This window comes from Eptesicus fuscus, chromosome 3, assembly GCF_027574615.1.
Source record: "Eptesicus fuscus isolate TK198812 chromosome 3, DD_ASM_mEF_20220401, whole genome shotgun sequence".
Classification (NCBI taxonomy): domain Eukaryota; kingdom Metazoa; phylum Chordata; class Mammalia; order Chiroptera; family Vespertilionidae; genus Eptesicus; species Eptesicus fuscus.
In genome coordinates, this window is record NC_072475.1 from 45,651,554 (window position 1) to 45,670,927 (window position 19,374).

Genomic DNA, 19,374 nt, shown 5'->3' on the forward strand with positions numbered 1-19,374 from the left:
ACTGCTGTTAATTCAATTCGTACATTACAACTGTAGCTGTCTCCTGGGCTCCACCCACCAGAGAGCAAGCAGCTTTCTGGTGCCAGGTCAACTCTGCCACATGATTAAACTAAGGAAGGCTGCCCTTCCAGAATCACAGGGTGGGAAAAAGAGGACCTGGATTCACCTCCTACCTCTGCCATTCATATGTTAAATCTTAGCGAGTTGCTCAAGCTTCCGGAGCCTCAGATTTTTCATTTGTAGTGATTTTTATGCAGAAGTGTACTTCAGTATTATTCTTGGAACTTAAAAAAAAAGAATACAGGCCTTCCCCAGCCCCAGGTAGGTTGAAGCAGAATTTCCAGAGGTGGACTTGGACATCTGCATTTTACAAACTCCATTAGATGCCTCTATTGCAGTGGTTCTCAACCTTTATAATGCTGCGGCCCTTTAATACAGTTCCTCATGTTGTGGTGACCCCCAACCATAAAATTATTTTCGTTGCTACTTCATAACTGTAATTTTGCTACTGTTAATGAATCATAATGTAAATATCTGTGTTTTCCAGTGATCTTAGGCTCTACAGCAGTGGTTCTCAACCTGTGGGTCGTGACCCACAGGTTGAGAACCGCTAGCAGGGTGGCCATAACAGTAAAATTATGTTATGACAAATTACAGTTATGAAGTAGCAACAAAAATAATTTTATGGTTGGGGCTCACCACAACATGAGGAACTGTATTAAAGGGTTGCGGCATTAAAAAGGTTGAGAACCACTGCTCTATTGTGAGGCATTCTTTATTAAGAATCATAAGCCATCGCCGAAACCGGTTTGGCTCAATGGGTAGAGCATCGGCCTGCGGACTGAAAGGTCCCAGGTTCGATTCCGGTCAAGGGCATATACATTGGTTGCGGGCACATCCCCAGTAGGGGGTGTGCAGGAGGCAGCTGGTTGATGTTTCTCTCTCATCAATGTTTCTAGCTCTCTATCCCTCTCCCTTCCTCTCTGTAAAAAAAATCAATAAAAATATATATAAAAAAAATAAAATTAAAAATTAAAAAAAAAAAAAGAATCATAAGCCATTGAGTTATTATAGGGAGAGCATAGATATGGGGGTAAGGGATAAAGGTGTAGTGTAAGAGGTAAATTTAGTTACTTATTTTATCCTCTGTGTATCTTCTCCACAACATGCAAACACAGACACTTTCTAGGTTCTTGGTCTTAAATATCGCTCTCCTTGCCATACATGGGGCCTTATCTCTTTTTTACTCTTTACACATTGACTTCAAGTTTTCTATTTAATTCAAGTGCTATTATTTCAAGCCTCTGCATATTCTTATTCTTAGGAACTATTACTATCTGGCATTCTGTAGTTATGGTTTATATTCTATGTCATATTAGTACCTATATCATTAAATCCATGGGATGAGTATTATTATTTCTATTTTATAGATGAGGACATTAAGGTTGAAAGAGCTTAAGTAACTCAATAAGTGTTGGAGATGGAGCATATATCTTAGTCTTCTAAATTTTAAGTCCAGTTTTCTCTGAGTCACTCTAGGAATACTATCTGAATTTTTACTTGTAATTCAAATGTTAACCATTATAAAGCAAACAAGCAAAGAATGGAACTTAGGGAATCTTTCAAATCCCTCCCAAGACTTGGTGGTTAAATAATTCTAGTTGTCTGTTGAAAAATCTTCATGGTTAATTGACTTCTTTATTCCTCCCCCTGATTTTAATGAGAGGAGTAGAGCATTAATCTGACTGGTGTGAGATCTGGCTCCTCTTCCAGAGAAGAACACAGGGTGACCCTGCCCCTTTGAGCATAAGGCACGCTTTCCTCTCCCTTCACTTCGAGCTTAGTGGGCTTTGTCCTCATTAGCAGGTGGGAAGGGAGACACACCTGGGAAGGAGAGGGCTAGCTCCCCTAACCCACAGTGAAGGCTAGAAGGGGCTGGCATTGAGTATTTCCCATCCTCCAGGTTGTTTATGCTCTTGTCATACCCACTGAGATCTTGTTATGCTCAGGTGAAAAAGTTTCCCATAAGGGCAGGTGTTGCTATGATCAGGCAGTTCTGAGTGTTTTTAAAACATGGTCACTTTCCTCCTCCTATGGTCAGAAGCACAGAGACATTTTTCTCCATCCTCATAGTGAAAACCCGCTGATGTTTCCTGGAGGTAAAAATAAAGAAAGGGTGAGAACCTCCTTAAGGCTGGACCCACTTGTATTCTCTAATTTACAAGCCTCCAGCAATTGGTCAATGACAGTGTAAACACTTTCCTTCCAGAACTGGTTCCAGGGATGGCTTATGCTCCTGGGCATTTGACTCCAATCAGCTGTGATCTTCTGTATCCACTGTCTATCTCTCCAGTTCAGGGCAGCAGTTTGCCCTATGATGGATCTAAGAAGAGTTGTTGATTTTCAGTTTGTTGAGCTTTTCTCCTCTTTTGCTCTTTGTCTTAGTTGGGATTCTTCTAGAAGCATAAGAACTTGATGCAGGTGGTTATTGTGAGAGGTAATCCCTGGGGACAGAAGCCAGGGATTGGGTAAAGTGATTCCAGGATGGGAGAAAAGCCAATTAAAGGTGTAGCTTTAGCCTGCTTGTGGGGGTGGTGGGGTGGGGTGGGGTAGCTAGACACTGCTTTAACACATTTTCACTACAGCCTTGGAACAGCACCCAGGTAGTTCTGACTCTGATTTTCAGACCACTTGTCTGTCAAAGAAGTGGCTGCCAAGAATGGGAGTCCGAGGCTCTATTTGCAGGTGGCCATGATGGGCTGGGCAGCCAGGGCTGGTCACTCTTCTCTCTGGGACCCAGCTTTCCTTAAGCTCATGGAAGGTATTTTACCCTCAAATAGACAAATGATTGTCTATGGAGGCAAACCTTGGCAGCCCAGGTGGATGATATGAGGCCTGAAGGCAAGTGGGTTTTCATGGAAATTGTGAAACAAACTGTCCCTTTGAAAACTTGTAAGGTTTTCTTTTAGTTTTTTTGACTTTACACATTTCTTCTGATTCTTTCTAAGAGGTTCATTTTATTGTCCTTTTAATGAGATCTTTACTCTCTGGAAAGGTGTTCTCAGCAGGCCAACTCTGAGTCTGAGTAGCAGCTGGCTCTGGACTTTATACTTCCTTTCACTTCCTACAGGGTCATTGGCTCTCAAGGCAAAAGTTGTATGTGAGTCTCTGGGGACAGTCGAGCTGAGGGTTAGATAGCAGGTGTGATAGGAATACACCTCTCTGCCTGGCATGGATTCTTCAGTGACAATTCTGTTCTCTGAGTCCACCTACATACTTCTTGGGAGGGAGTCTAGTGCAGTTCAGCATCAGATGCTGCCTGAGACTGGCCCTGGGCTGCCTGTTAGGAACTGCAAAACAATCCTCAGTTGGCAGCTGCCTGTGCTGGACCTGGATGCATGTAGGAGGGGTTGCACTGACAACCAAAGCCGACTGCCTTCAATTTCAGGCCTGGGACAAGTCAGACCTGTCTCCACCTAGACAACTGCCCACAGGCTCAGCCACTGAAAGAGCCTTGGGTGGAGCATGAGTTGGGTGAGGGAGGGCCTTAGGGAATCATCAGCATGGAGCTAATAGAGTTCACCAGGCTAATGCAGAATCAGGTTTAGCTGTGCAGTGGGAGAGTTCAGCACAGGGACAATGGTGGCTACCCCTGTAATCCTCGCACTGAAGGCAAACAATTCAGTTTTGGCCTTTATGTTTGGCATCCATCAAGCTTGACTGGAATTTTTTAAGAAAAATTTCAGCTTGGTCCCAGGCTGAATGCCATCGAAAGAGCCTGGACCTTAGGCAAGTTGGTGAGTGGAGTCTCAGGGAGCCATCAGTGTGGAGCTAATAGAGTTCACCAGGCTAATGCAGATTTATGTTTGGTTGTGTGGGGAGAGGGCTAAACATAGGAACAATGGCTGTGTGGGAGGAGGATTCAATATATAGGCAGTGGCAGCCATCCCTCCAGTCCTTGCATGGAAGCCACACAACTCAGGGAAGTCTCTCCCTGTATGTCTCTGGCACCCCCATCCCCACCAGCCACCGTTCCTTCCCCAGAACCCAAGGTGAGTGCCTGCAAGCAAGACTTTGTGCACTGGCCCTTTAAGAGAAGCCTGGATTTCCAGCAGACTTCTGTCTTACCCTCTCACCTGGACAGACAGAGGATTCCCTGAAGATTTTCACGGCCAGATGGTACATGGGATCCTCTTCCCAGCACCGGTATTCTGGACAGGGGAGCTTGGCATGGGGCTGAGACCCCTTGCTCCTCAGGGGGATATCTCTGCAGCCGAGATATCCCTCCAGATCCTCAACTGCCGCATGTGGGTATGGGACCAGCCTCTTTTGCATCTCTGCATACCCTTAGTTATAGGACTTCTGTTCAGCTAGTTTTCAGATGATTATCCTGGTTGGTTGTTCTATAATTTAGTTATAATTTTGATGTGTTCGTGGGAGGAGGTGAGTACAGTATCTATCTACTCGGCCCTCCTGACCAGAACCCCCTGTTCTTTGATATTTGTAAGACAACTGTCTAATTCTGTTTTCCCTTGACTGTTCTGTTCCTTATTGTAAGCAGTTCTGATGATCTGTACTGTGCAGTTTAGGGGCAGTGAGTGGAACCAGCCCCTTCCATTACATTCCAGAATGTTGTGATCTCAGTACTTCCCTTCTCCTCCAGGCTGACCTTATGCCAAGAGGTAGTCATAACTGGAATAGTGGTTCTTCTGATGTGCTCAGGGCCTCAGCCCAGAGAGTACAACCTTAGAGGAGCAGCGTGAAGACCCCGTCTCAATAGTTTCCTGTGTCTCCTGCCTTTAGCAACCCATTCCTTCTTTAGACATGCTCATGCTTTCATTGGACTTAGTGTGGCATCAGAAGTTTGAGTCCTGGCTCTGCCACTTATTAGAGAGGTCATTCCAGGGTCTGGGAGGTAAAGATATGTCTCCTACTCCAGAATGTATTTCTCTGCACTCTGAAGCCTTGACTCGGGAGAAATGGATTTAGGTTAGGAATCATCCAGCCTCATTGTCTTCCAGATCAGTCACCTTGAAATTTTCTGTTGAAGAGATATTTAACATGTAAGTAAAATTTTTGCTATATCAAGGAATGATTTTTGTTTTTCTCCTTATATCAAATCAAGTCACTCCATTTTATACCACCTGTAAGCTAATTTTTTGCAGGTATGGCAAAAAAAAAAAAAATTATAGAAATAAACTAGAGGCCCAGTGCATGAATTCATGTTAAGCTTTGTGCTAGACTTATCTGTGAAAGATCATGTGATATTCTGAAAATGGGTGTATACCTAACATTATGAAACTGGACTTTTGCTCTAGTTATTGCAAATCTATCTTGGCTTTGGTTTCTGCAACTTGTAAAACACGGGGGCTGGACTATTGCAGGTATGGCAAAAAAATGTTTCATTTACTAAAGCTTGGTAATGGCTATCCAGTACCGTGATGAAATGGTTCTGAAGTTACACCCGGACCCAGAGAGAAGGGTTTCAGCATTGATTAGCAAGGTCAGTCTCAGGCAAGAATAGAAGAGAACATCACTTGTCATCCCAGAATTAGATTATCCTGTAGATTCATTCCAGCTCTGAACTGCTGAAAGTCTAAATTTACCCATGGCCCCTTTAGAGAATTGACCTGTGCTTTGTTGCTTTGGGAAATCCTTCCTCTATCCCTACTGTCTTTTCAGGAACACTTTAACCAACCACTGGTAAAAGCCTAGAGGTCACCACATCACACTGTATGATTGAGCAAGTCACTTCTACACCGTGGTTCTCAGTGACATGAGAGGAGGTCACAAGGTCTTTTCCAAAAAAAGCAAATCTGTGATTCTATCATATTGGAGTTACAACGCCTTGATTAAAAAAAAAAAGAAGTAGTTAGAGTGGATCCGTGTAGTTTTAAAAGGGCCGTAATTTCCTTTTGTTCTTCTTTGCCCTCAAATCTCAAATCTCAAATCTCAAATCATATGCATAGTCTCCCCGCTTCCCTGTCCTTTGGACCAGGCTGGCCTGGGGCAGTTGTGTTTGTTAAATGAAAGACACAAAGCAGAGGCTGAGGGCAATGGGCAGGGAGTGCAAAGGATCAATCAAGGTTACATTTTGGGGAAAAATAACCATTTGAGGAGTCAAGAGGCAGGGTATGTGGCCATGCTCTGAAGATAAAGGATAAAAAGAATGGTCTTAAATCCAGAAGAAAGTAGAAGAAAGTGTGGGGGAAATGACCTGTGTATGGTTGGGGCCAGTGTGCGGAAATCATTAAATGTCTGGGTTCTGATCCAGTATTGGCACCAATTTTCTGTGTGACCTTGGGCAGGAGAGCTCTTTCCTCTGGGTCTCAGTTTTTTGTTTTTTTTACATATAATAACCAGAGGAAAAGAAAGCAAGTTTTTTGTTGTTGTTAATCCTCACCTGAGGATATTTTTTTCATTGATTTTTAGAGAGAGTATAAGGGAGGGGTAGAGAAACATCGATGTGACTGGAATTGAACCTGGAATCCTTCAGTCTGATGCTCTATCCACTGAGAAAAACCAGTTAGGGCAAGAGAGCAGGTTGATTCCTAAGGGCTGCCCCCCACCCCCATGTGAACAATTATGTATAGGATGGATTGTCCTGGGAGGGAATGAAAAGGGGGAGGATGTTTCTACCTTCCACACAGAACATGTTAAAGTCTAGAGAGCCTGAGAACACAGGCCAAGCATATCTGGGACACAGTAACTGTAGTGGGGCTTCCAAGGACACAGTGTCCTGCTTATCTTATCTCCCCCATTTGAATTTGAACTTCAAAGGGACAGAGCTTACTTACTAGAATCTCAGAGTTTTTGAGTTAGAAGCGACTGTAAAGATCATCTAGTCCCATCCTTCACCCCCAGAATGAGAATTCTATCTTTTTCTTTTTTTTATCGGCTCCCACAGGTGGTTGCATACTGCCCCAAGATAATTTACATAGTGGAAGGCAGAATTAAATAATCCTTTCATTCAGCCCACTGTCCTGCCCTGGGACCCAGGAGATTTTACTAGAGCAAACCATGAGGTAAGGGTTTTAAGACCGTCCCTGGACTGTGAACACCATTTTCAGCTGCTTCTCATGGAAGGGGGTGGGTGGAGACATGGCACATATTGGAGTCACATACATAGGCCTGGCTGGGTTCAGTCTCGCCTGTGCTGCTGACTAGCTGGATGGCTTTGAACAAGGTACTCTAGCTCTCTATGGTGCTCACCTACAAAATACCAGTTATGATCCCCCTCAGAGGACTATGGTGAGGGTTCATCTGGTGCATGAGACAAGTGTCCGATATATGTTCACCCACCCCCTGGGTCTGCATAAGGGTTTGAGCATCTATAGGGGTAGGAACTGTTTCTTAGTCAATTGTACTTGTCCCAGTGCTGAGCTTAGTGTTTTGTGTGGTATGAAATGAGAGGAAAATTAAATAAAAGCTAAATAAGAGCCAGATGCATGGATATATGAACAGACTGATAAATGTCAGAGGGGAGGGGAGTGGGGGGCTGGGTGAAAGAAAGTGAAGGGATTAGCTAAAGAACATACGTGCACAGCCCATGGATAGACAAAAGTGTGGTGAAGGCTGGGGGCGGGGGAGCGGGTGCGGGAAGGGCTGGGTGGAGGTGGGCAAAAGGGGGAAAATGGGGAACATTTATAATACTGTCAGTAATAAAAAGAAAGCTAACTTACTGGTGCCCCAAGAATGTAGAGCAGAGCTCTGTACTCAGGCATCTCTTAGCAAGGGCTGTTCACAAACTAGCAAAACTCTGCTGCCCTCTGTCCTCAGAAGAAAGGCTTGCTCTTTGTACTCCGGTCTGACACTGAACATGACGTGTCAAATAGAAACTGAAACTACCTTTGTCTCTTGTTTGTGCAGCAAGTAAAACGGAAAGCTCCTCACTAAACATGAACTCCAAGCCTCAAGAGAAAATAATTTTGGATGTTGGGGCATGGGAGCAGAAGTTTCAAGAACTGATGCAGGAGGTGAAACCCCGGCACAGGTGGACCCTGAAGTTGGATGAGACTCTTCAGCCAGACTGTGTGGCCCAAGGCGGGAAGCAATACCAGCAGAAAGCATTTGGCAGGTAGGTGGGCGAGAGTTGGCTTGGCAGTGGGTTTCCCTAGGCAAGGAGGCTCCACTCAGCATTGATTGATGCCTTTGAGAGCTTGTTAAAATAATAAATGTCACCAGCCTTCCCATCCTTTTGTGGTCACAGTGTTCTTTAGGATCTAAATAAGACTCTAAGCCTCCATTTTGCTTAACTCTAGGAAGTGTCTTCTTTTATTAGGTTTCCTCCCTAAATATTTCTGCAATTCCCTAAGGAATGCTTCCATGTTCCATAAATCTGTCCTCCTATTCCCTCACCTCCTCATTTGTTCCAATCTAGCACCTTCTGCACCTCACCCATCAGTCCTGACTGACTTCCTCAGGCTGCAGCCGCCCTGCTCACCCCGTTCAGTACCAGCCTGGGACTAGGCCTTCCTTTAAAGCCCCAAGAATTGATGAATGCCAAGCAATCACTTTGAATATTGCTTTGCTGGAAGTCTGAGGATAATAGAAGGGAATGATGCTTCAAGAGGGACATCCAAACCCTAGTCCCTGGAGTCCCTAAGTAGAGCCTTTCTCTTACTGGCCATCTCCCTTTTTAACCTCCAGTGAGTCTCCAAGTTGCAGGAACCAACTTCCTTGCCTAGGTCAGGAAGGTGAGAATTGCACAGGGACCTTCACTATACTTTCCACCACACTCATTATCCTGCTTCCCTGCCTGCCCCTGCCCTGCTTCAGGTCTCTCTGCTCCATTCCTTAAGAATTGTTAGCCATGCCATGCACTTTCAGATCTCTATTCCCTTGTCCATGATTTCTGCTTATTTGGCAGGTTCTTTTCTTCTCCACCCCTCCCCCCCGCCCCTCTCCCCCACCCCTCCCGCCTCTTTATTCATACTCAAGTGCTACTTCCTCTTTAAAACATTTTCTGGTCTTCCTAGGCAGAGCAAGGATTCCTCTCCATTTCCATATGATAATGCATAATACATTTATTAATAATACATTTTCAATTACATTTATATATCATAAATCAGGCGTCCTCAAACTACGGCCCGCAGGCCACATGCGGGTGTTTTTGCCGTTTTGTTTTTTTACTTCAAAATAAGATATGTGCAGTGTGCATAGGAATTTGTTCATAGTTTTTTTTAAACTATAGTCTGGCCCTCCAACGGTCTGAGGGACAGTGAACTGGACCCCTGTTTAAAAAGTTTTAGGACCCCTGTCATAAATAGAACATATGTGATATATAGAAATGTACAATATTTTTAGTGGCAGAACCCATTATTTAGTGGCAGAACCCAGTATCTGGGGCTCTGCAGAACAGTTTTCAAGGCACTGGCCCGAGCCCATGTAAGTCATTCTGCCCTGCTTTTTAAGCCAGTGAGCCATAAGTGTCCCTCTCCATACCAACCAGAGCACCTTGAGGCACTCCCCCAAACAGGAAGGTGTTTGGCTTGTTCAGGTGACTGGACTTGATAGTCATTCTGAGATGGGAAAAGCAACTTATCAGCATACCTTTGGAAAAACGTCAACCAGATTTTGAAAAGCATTTTGTAGTTTACAAAGTGTTTTCACATATACTGTCTCATTTTATGATGAATATTTTTTATTTGATGGACATAAAAATTGAGGCTTTGACTAAGGAAGTCCTTTTTTTCTAAGGCCCCCCAAATGTAAACCAAAACCTATGTTTTATGGTCCCAGGTCCTAAGTCTGTTTTCCTAGGTGCAGGACTAGAGGTGTTACTCATTGGAGGTAATGTGGTATAGTAGGTAAATAAACAAGGTTGGTTTCAAATGGCCGGGGACTAAAACATGACTCTACTTCTACTTACTTTGTATGTTCTTGAGCAAGTTGTGTATCCCTTATGATTCAACTTTCTCATCTGGATATTGGGCTCAATGATTCCTTGTCAGAGGGGGTCTTCAGTGCCTGCTTCAAAATAGGTACAATAGTCCTCCCTTATGTACGGTTTCACTTTCTGTGGCTTTAGTTAACCACAGTCAATTGCAGTCCAAAAACATTAAATGGTAAATTCCAGAATTAAACAATTCATTAGTTTTAAATCATTTGTTTTCTTGTCCTGACTGGTTTGGCTCAGTGGATAGAGCAGCAGCCTGTGGACTGAAAGGTCCCAGGCTTGATTCCGGTCAAGGGCATGTACCTTGGTTGTGGGCACATCCCCAGTAGGGTGTGTGCAGGAGGCAACTGATTGATGTTTCTCTCTCATTGATGTTTCTCTCTATCTCTCTCCCTTCCTCTCTGTAAAAAAATCAATAAAATATATATTTTTAAAAAATCATTTGCTTTCTGAGTAGGGTGGTAAAATCTTGTGAAGTCTCACTCTAACCCAGCCAGGATATGATTCCCCCTTTTGTCCAGCATCTCCACACTGTATATGCTCCCTGCCCATCAGTCACCCACTAACATCTTGACTATCAGATCAACTGTCATGGTGTGGCAATGCTTGTGTTCAAGTACCCTTAGTTTACTTAATAAAGGCCTCAAAGTGCAGGGCAGTAGTGCTGGCAATTCAGATAATGCCAAAGAGAAGTTGTAAAGTGCTTTTTCTTTAAGTGAAAAGGTGAAACTTCTAGACTTAATAAGGAAAGAAACAAACCATATGCTGAGGTTGCTATGACCTATGATAAGAATGAATCTTCTATCCATGGACTTGTGAGGAAGGAAAAAGAAATTTGTGCTAGTTTTGCTGTCACACCTCTGAATGCAAAACTTTTGGCCTCAGTGCATGCTAAGTGCTAAGTTAATACGGAAAAGGCATTGGCTTTGTGGGTGGAAGACATAAACAGGAAATGTATTCCAATTGACTGCAATGTGTTTTGCCAGAAAGCATTGAGCATATACAAAGACTTAAGCAAGGGAATCCCTGAAACGAGGGACACCAAGCCATTTACTGCAAGTAAGGAATGGTTTTACAGTTCAGGACTAGGTTTGGGCTGAAAAATATAAAAATTACTAGAGAGTATTGTTATAACTGTTCTATTTTATTGTTAGTTATTGTTGTCAATCTCTTACTGTGCCTAATTTATAAATTAAATTTTATCATAGGTATGTATGTATAGGAAAAAAGTATTTATAAGGTTGATATCATCTGTAATTTCAGGCATCCACTATGGGGAGGTCACATAATAGGGGATTACTGTACCTTAATAATAGGGGATTATTAAGATAATAGGGGATTACTGTACCTTATAAGAGTTTTCTGTGAACATTGTGAGGACCAAATTTTGCTGGCAGATGGCAGAAATATTTTCCCTCTGAAATATCCAGAGATATTTTACTGGCCAAGAGGTAGACTTGGAACTATGTATGGGTGGAAGCTCAGTGGATCACAGGGAAAAGCTTTATTTGAAACACAGTTTCTCTTATTTTTATTTGTCAATTTGTCAATATCACATGCACTTTTTCAAATTGTAAGGGATCTTAAAGACCAAGGCAGGGCCATTTCCCTCAGGTCAACAATAGCTGAAAGAACAATGGGCTTCTTCCTTCTGTCTACAGGTTCCGGTGTTCCTCATGCAGGCGAAATTGGGCTTCCGCCCAGGTGCAGGTCCTATGTCATATGTACCTGGAACCCCGAGAGTCCCAGGGCCATGTGTTTATGCGGCTCTTTGCTCAGAGGTGCCAGAAGTGTTCCGGGGCTCAATTTGAGAAGCCTGAGTTCTCCATCGAAAGTGCCATGAGGATTTTGAACAATCTGGTGTACCGCATTTGGGAGAGATGCTACGGAAATGGCATCAGGAAGTTCTCAGAGATACCAGTGATCCCGGAATTGCCTTTGGAAGGGTCCCATGACATGTCCAATTGTGAGGCTTGCAATCTGGGCTTCTGTGTAATGAGCTTACAAAACTGCATGACAAAACCATCCAACTCCCCTTTCTCCTACATGGAGATTGGGAGCTTTGATGACATATGCAGCCAAACCCAAGCCATGAACCAGTCAGCTAAGGCAAAAGAGGCTCAAAGGAGTGGGGATTCCTGTGAGCATAAGAGATCAGGGCCAAGCCATGCCACTGCTAGAACCCACATGCCTGGGACAGGTCCTCAGCTCAAATGGGAGGCAGGCCGACAACCAACACCAGGGTCAGACCAGCAGGCTGCACGTAGAACAGGGTCACAGCCCATCCAAGTATCAAGGTCACTTCCCTCAGGGTGGACAGCTCTACAGCCCACACGAGCAGTAGGCTCATTATCTTCACAAGGGGCAAATTCACAATCTGCCCTGAGAACAGGACCACAGACCCCCCAGAAGACATACTCTCAGGCTGTAAGGCAAGTCAACCAACAGTCTAAACAGGAGACAGTTTCACAAGCCACACAAGGGGCAGGTCTTCAGGCCCCAAAGAAAACAGACCTACAGCCCACACGGAGGGTGAGCCCCACAGCTACACATGGATCTGACCTACAGCCCACACGGAGGGTGAGCCCCACAGCTACACATGGATCTGGAACCTTCAATGGAACTCAAGGTGTCTATAGAAGGCAGGAGAGTTATTTACCCAGAGGGTATGCTCCAGACAGCTTTTCCAGATCCTCTACCATGCCACCAAATGACTCCCGTGGCCCAAATAACTTGTTCAGGTGGGGCTATGACTGTGTTGCTGATCTGTGGAATTTTGTTGCATCCAAATTATTTTAAATAGAATGATGAAAATAGGCTTATTTTCTCTTGTTTTAATTTTGTGGTAATCAATGAACTAGCTGCCATTTTAATGTGACAAAGAATTTGCTTTGAGACCAAGCAAATTCAAGTTTGTAGACTAAGCACTGCTTTCCTTTACTTCCTTTGCAGATAGTTTAAAACATGTCCTAGCAGATAATAATTCTAATAATAAATATTTGTTAAATGACTAAAAGGTGTTTGTCCATTTACTTACTCATTCACTCATTGGTATTAATATATATATAGACTGTATCTTCACAAGGACTTAGGGTCATGAGTGTTATTAGAAAGTTATTCAGGGGAACAGGGTGGAGGTGGAAGAAAGCATAAGAGGGGATAAAGGCTGATAGGGAAAAACACACAAAAAATGATGATAAATGCCACTCTTCTATCTTATGGTAAAATGAAGTATTTTTCCCTAAAAACTAACAAACAAACAAAATAGAAAGTTATTCTATAAGCTGAATATAGAGGATTAAACACATGTACTAGTATTTCCCTCTGATCTCTCTTGAAACCCCACTGACAGTAAAAGGAGAAAAAAGACACCAATATATAGGTCAAAGAGAATGGGTTGAAGCTAGAAAACTGATGGACTAGTGATAGGCAAGTGACTTAGCAGAGTGGAGAGATCTGAAATAGAAGTTAGGCAAGGGAAAACTGAAATGCAAAGCAATTTATGTGACTTGACTTCAGAAGGGCTCAAAACCTGTATGCAACAAGAAGATCTGAAAGTGGGACCTTGGAAGGCTGAAGTAGAAGGACTGGCTGAAAGCCTGTATTCCAAGTTTCTTTCCCCCATTTCCATGTGGCCTGGTAACCATTCTTAACTTACTCCAGGGAAGATGGGGGTTCACACTCTGAAGACACTGACACAGAGGGACTCTGGGCTCCGGGACTCAGGCACAGCTAAGACAAGAAATGCCACATAGCAATCAGAAAGATGGTGAAAGTCTACATGCTGACTAGTGGGACTCCCTTAGTCACTACCAAACCTAGGAACCAGCCTTACATCCTACCCACCCATACCTCAAATACACAGGAGAATGAATGATACCTCTTTCAGAAAAATAAATGCATATAGTGAAATGGGGGGGGGGATCATGGGGAGATTCCTCCAATGGACTGGCCATCTCAGATAGCTAAAACCCCACAGAGCCTCCATTCAGCTTTTTAATGTCTTGCATTTGCATTTGGACATATAGCCAAGGGAATATCAAATATTTGATGAATCCCCTAATGTGAAGGAAAAAAAAATCAGAAAAAAGAGAAGATTCAAGGATAATAAAAAATATTTAAAAAGTAAAACTATTCTTTATATCTCAGAAAGATAGTAGAAGGTATAGTATTTATGAAAAAAAAAATGGATATGATCCTCTGGGACAACCTCAGGTGTGGCATCTACCTGTGACTGGAGTCATCGACAAGCCATTAGCAGGCAATGCTCCCAGAAGCCAGGGAAATGGGTACTCTAGTTCTGAAGGAGGGATCTGGGCAGCACACCACAGTCTCCACTGCAATCCACATCATAAACCACTGGAATCTAGTTGCTTGGTATAAAAAGTTCACTGCATCTGGGAAAGGATCATCCGAGATTTTTTTCTTCCTGAAAAAGCATTCAAGAGAGAAATTTAGTGGGCAAACTAATCACACACACACACACACACACACACACACACACACACACACACACACCACCCTCTAACCCCCCACCCCCGCTCCCAACTGCATCTGGCCTTGGGGTGGCAACTGGATAAGCATGATCTCCTTTAATACACATTTTTGATTCTCCTTACCTTGCCACCTCTGCTGTTTAGGTGGCTTAACTAATGAGGTTATCCAGACCTTCAACCTTGAGGAGTTTGAGCCCTCGATCATAAGGCTTTTCTCAGTTTGTGGCATCTACATTTGTCCATCCACTCTCAAAATTATCAAGAGATGTAAAGTATCAAGAGATGCCCCAGTAGAACACTTGGGTGCCAAATATATTCTTCTTACCCACATTGTGTAAATACATTCTTCCTACTCACACTGATCATTCCTTTGATGGTCAGGAGAGTCAATCTTTTTCTTGCCTGTTTATCTCTTGGGAAAAGATCTCTGAAAAGACCAATCATAGGATTTTTACTGAGTTCCTTCATGGAATCATTCCCCATCAGAATCTCCAGACCTGCAGAACCTTGAATTGTGGCTGTGGGAGATACAAAAATGGCAACTGATTTAAGATGAGTGATGGTAAACAGGGTCATTCCTACTTTCACCTCTTGAATTTCAGACCTATATATTCCATCTATAGGGGGCAGACTATATGATAGTCATTGATTTGAGATGTATACATCCTGGTGGGTGATGACTCATTTCACAAGATAGCATCTCCAAGCTGTACCACAGCTGCAACTTTAAGAGGCTATACCACTCGTTTCTCAGGCCAGCAGCTTCTGGGTGATGCTATATTTGATAAAACCAGAAAAATTCCATGGCCTATCATCTCTGCTATAACTCTTGCTACAAATTTGCTCATTTATTTGATGTGATGTATTAGTTTGCTAGGACTGTGAGAGAGAATCTGTTCCAGGCCTCTCACCTAGCTTCTGGTGGTTTGTGGGCAATCTTTGGAGTTCCATTGCTTGTAGAAGCACTATCCTGATCTCTCTTTTGTGTTCACATGTCATTCTTCACATGTGTATGTCTGGGTTCTAAATTTCTCTGTTATAAGGATACCAGTCATATTGGATTAGGAGCCCACCCTACTCCAGTATGTACTCATCTTAACTAGCTTCATCTTCAACAACCTTATTTTCAAATAAGGTCACATTCTGAGCTACTAAGAGTTAGCATTTCAACAGATGAATTTTGAGGGGACACAATTCAATCCCTAACATGTGGGGTCCTGGGTTTTTGGATCAAATAAATACTCCATAAGCCCTTGGAAATTCATGCTAGCTGAAGTCCTACAAACCCATATCTGGAATATGTGCTGATTCTAGTGAAGATCAATTACTATATCCTTCAGAATGAGAGGGATATAATGTATATACCACCCCTGATTGAGACTGGAGTGCAGCCATAGTCTCTTTTCAGCTTTCACCACAAAAACTACTGGGGAACCAACACTGGCCCTTTCCTTCCTCTGCTAGCTGGTGCACCAGTGGTGGTCAGCATGGGGGTTGGGCCACCAGTTCACCCAGATTTGTATTCTCTACCCTTGACTTGTGCACAATCTGGATACAACATGTCCATATTCTGATGACTTGTGCTCCGCCTTATAACCTAATGGGCCTTTCAGAACCTAGTCATTATGTGCATCTCTAGCCTCATCATCTTTTGATATCCCATAATCAGGAGTTTTACCTCTATTATCACCAAGTAGCTTGTAGGAGTTGAGTTTTGAATAGCATATAATTCTCTGATGCAGCCGGCATGGCCTTGCATCAGAAGACAAGTGTTATAAATTTTGTTTCTCCTACTGGGGATTGCCATAAACACCACATGGCACTGTTTTCAACTACAGTAACTCTAATATCTAATATCTGCTGGATCACATGGCCCATATGACAGGGCTGCTTGCACAGCATTGTGGACCTGCTGCAGAGCCCTTTCCTATTGTGGGTCCCACTCAAAATTGGTAGCTTTCTCTATCATTCAGTAAATGAATCAAAGTGTGGACTATCAGATGAAACACTCCAGATGCAATAATCCAACCTGTACTTTGGTAGTGTTGTCCTGGCATGTTCCAAATTAATGTACCCCAGAAACCTTTAGGGATGCAGGAAGGGATCATTATAGGGGTTATTTTCCACCTTCTGGAGTGTGTGTGTCTTACCAAGGTCTCTGGTGCACTTGCCACTTCTCACTCATCTGGTCTTATTAACATGATGTCATTGATAGAGTGGACCAATGTGATGTTCTGCATAATGTCGAGATGGTTCAGGATCTGCAGATTATATTATGACGCAGGATGAGAGAGTTAACATGGCCATGGGACAAAAATGCAAATGTAGGCTTCTATCTTTTCTATATGAATACCAAGTACTTTTGGTTATCCTTGATAGGGATGAAAAAATACATTATTTCTATCAATCTCCATATACCATGTATCTGAAGCAATGTGCATTGCTCTAGCAAAAATATCACTTCTGGCACAGCAGTTGTAATTGAGATTCTACTTGGTTGACAATGAGATAGTCCAGTGCCATCCTCCAAGATTTGACTGGTTTCTGCAAGGGCCAGACTGATGAATTAAATAGCATGAGCTGAAGACCACCACCTCTATATCTTTAAGGTTTTAAGGATGGCTCTAATTTCTGTCATTGTCATGTTAAGGGGCTGGGCCCCAGGGAGGTCAAGGCCTGCATTCACTGAGATGGCAGGTCTAGAGAAGGGGCAAAGGGGAATGGCCAGGATGGACCTTCCACATCCCTCTTCCTGCTCCTCCTTCTGCATCTCTTCTCTTCCTGCTTTGGGTGGGGTAAAGCTGGAGTGTTCAACCTGGCCCTTCCCTTGGCCAGGATGTGAACCTGAAAACTGTGTCCCCAAGACTCAAGGGTTTTATAAAGAGGCATGTGATCCATTTAGAGTTGGCCTTTCTTCTCAGGGATACATATGCCTGTGCCCCCAAAAGTTCTTTGGAGGAACTTGTCTTTAACTGGAGCAGAGGACCCCCAAGATTTTTGTCATATAAAGAAGGAAGGTTTTTGTCTTCTTTTATTTTGTTTTGTTCTTAAGAAAAGGACCCATTCAGGTGTCAAATTGGTTCATTGCTGATTGATTGCAAGTTACATTTCCAGAGTAATCACATCCAAGCATTTTATGATTTTGCTTCTATGGCACATTGTATAACCACTCAGTACCAAATAAATATTATTTGATTTGCTGAGCCCACGTTTCACCTACATCCTTCACCTCCCACAAGCTTTATAGTTGAGGAGTGGTGAGGGCCAGGATGTGGCTGGTAGCTTGGGAAGCATGACTTCCTTCCTATGCTGGGGAACTAGCCTAATTCCTGATATAGTAGACTGGAATGTTACTGAAGAAAGAAAGGTGTGGAGGGAAACTCAGCAGCACCTCACCAAGCCATGAGTGCTTATTATCAGTCAGGCTAGGCAGCCAAGCTGGGATCAGAAACAGAACCATATTTATTTTATGAACACTGTAAGCCCTGAGCTGTTTCTCAGGCAAACAGAAATTTGACCTGAGAAGACTCAGCAAATAAAAAGCTCCTGTTAACAAAATCACCATCCCCTGAAATGGAAAAGTTCTTCTATGTGTTGATCATTAATTATAGTCCAGGGCCAAAAGCTATGGATTTCACAAAATGCTAAATGCGTCCAATGGCCTTTCTAGGCCTGCCTTTCATGTTCTCTGCCTCTATCTGCCCTTCACAGCCTCAGCCCTGGTGAACTCAAGGTGCTTTCAGTTCGAGTATGACTTGGCTGAGCATCCTCAAGCAAAGAACACAGAGGGAGAGAAGCCTCAGGAGGTCTGGGGGGGCAGATTCCTTGGATGTTAGAGCCAGAAGCGGATTAGAGCAGTGGGAGTGAAGAGAGTAGCCATTTGACCCCTGCTGCCTCAGCAGAGGCCAAAAGGCACCAATATCCACTTAAGAATGTCAAGGAGGTGAGCACTCAGTGGGGATGCCTTACCCTCAGATTAAACTAAAAGCCTGGGGATGTGGAACTAGAAATTTCTGAGCTTTACAGTGGGAAGTCGGGGGCGGTTGGGGAAGGGAGAGGCAGGGCAATGGGAAGAAATTGGGCAAAACAATGTAGTCTGGTGCCTGGTAACTTCTAAACAATCTTAGAGCTGCGGCAGGCGAGCAGTATAGTGTTCTTCTGTGATCTGACCACCTCTCTGAGGGCCGGGTGGCAGGGAGCGGTGCTGTCAGGCATTGATTCTCTGTTGCAAAGACTTAGAGTGGCCCTTTCTCTGGAGACCCTGGGAAGATGGGAAAGAGGGTCCCAGGTGGCTCAGTGGGTCAGACACCTTAGATTGGGTCCTTAGAGACCTTCTAATACTAATGTATCTTTTAACAGATAAGGGGACCAAATCCTTAGAGGCAGAAGTGAGTTAGTTGCCTGTTAAAGACTAATTTAAAAAAAAGTAAAACCATGTCTCTCAAATGGATGTTAAATGAACGAGTTTCAAAGGTTTTATTGAGTTTATTCATTAATGAGAAAGCAGTAAGATTTAAGACAAAAAGCATTGGAGAAGCTAGGTACAGATAGGCAACTTAATGGCTTGCTGGGTTATAAGTACTCAAAAACTGGTTTCTGTTTGACAGGATCATAAACTGTAAACTTTGAAGCTATTAGCTTCACTGGGAAGAAATTATTTGCATCTCTACTGAACAAAATTTTCCAAATGAGCCTCTGCCTTAATGTTAGGTAAAAGAGTCCAATAAATAGAAAGTCAAGTCTGTCATTGAAAGAACACCCAATAATCTCTTTCACCTATGTCCCAGTTTCAGATAAATTTTTTAACTTGTCCAAGATCATACTGTTAACTGCTAGCATATGTACAATAGTAATTGAAATCTCATTATGCCTAACCCAATATTTTTGTCCTTACAACACAATCCAGAAAGACCAAGATGTACAAGAGCCAAACTGTCAATTGGAGAAAGGGCTGTATAGGGAAGTGGTTTGTTCCCTCCT

The 19,374-nt window shown here is 43.2% G+C and overlaps 1 protein-coding gene across 1 annotated transcript; it reads left to right on the top strand.

Annotated features, from left to right (window-relative positions):
• Nucleotides 1-7,884: 7,884 nt before the first annotated feature.
• On the top strand, nt 7,885-12,865 carry RTP4 (receptor transporter protein 4). The gene is made up of 2 exons (XM_008151628.3): nt 7,885-8,077; nt 11,560-12,865. The coding sequence occupies exons 1-2, from the start codon at nt 7,899-7,901 to the stop codon at nt 12,695-12,697; spliced, it is 1,317 nt and encodes a 438-aa protein (XP_008149850.2). The 5' UTR covers nt 7,885-7,898; the 3' UTR covers nt 12,698-12,865.
• Nucleotides 12,866-19,374: the final 6,509 nt, after the last annotated feature.

Coding starts and splice junctions, on each gene's coding strand:
- RTP4 (XM_008151628.3), top strand. CDS start 7,899: ATGAACTCCAAGCCTCAAGAGAAAATAATTTTGGATGTTGGGGCATGG. Junction 8,078..11,559: donor CAGCAGAAAGCATTTGGCAG/GTAGGTGGGCGA, acceptor TTCTGTCTACAG/GTTCCGGTGTTCCTCATGCA.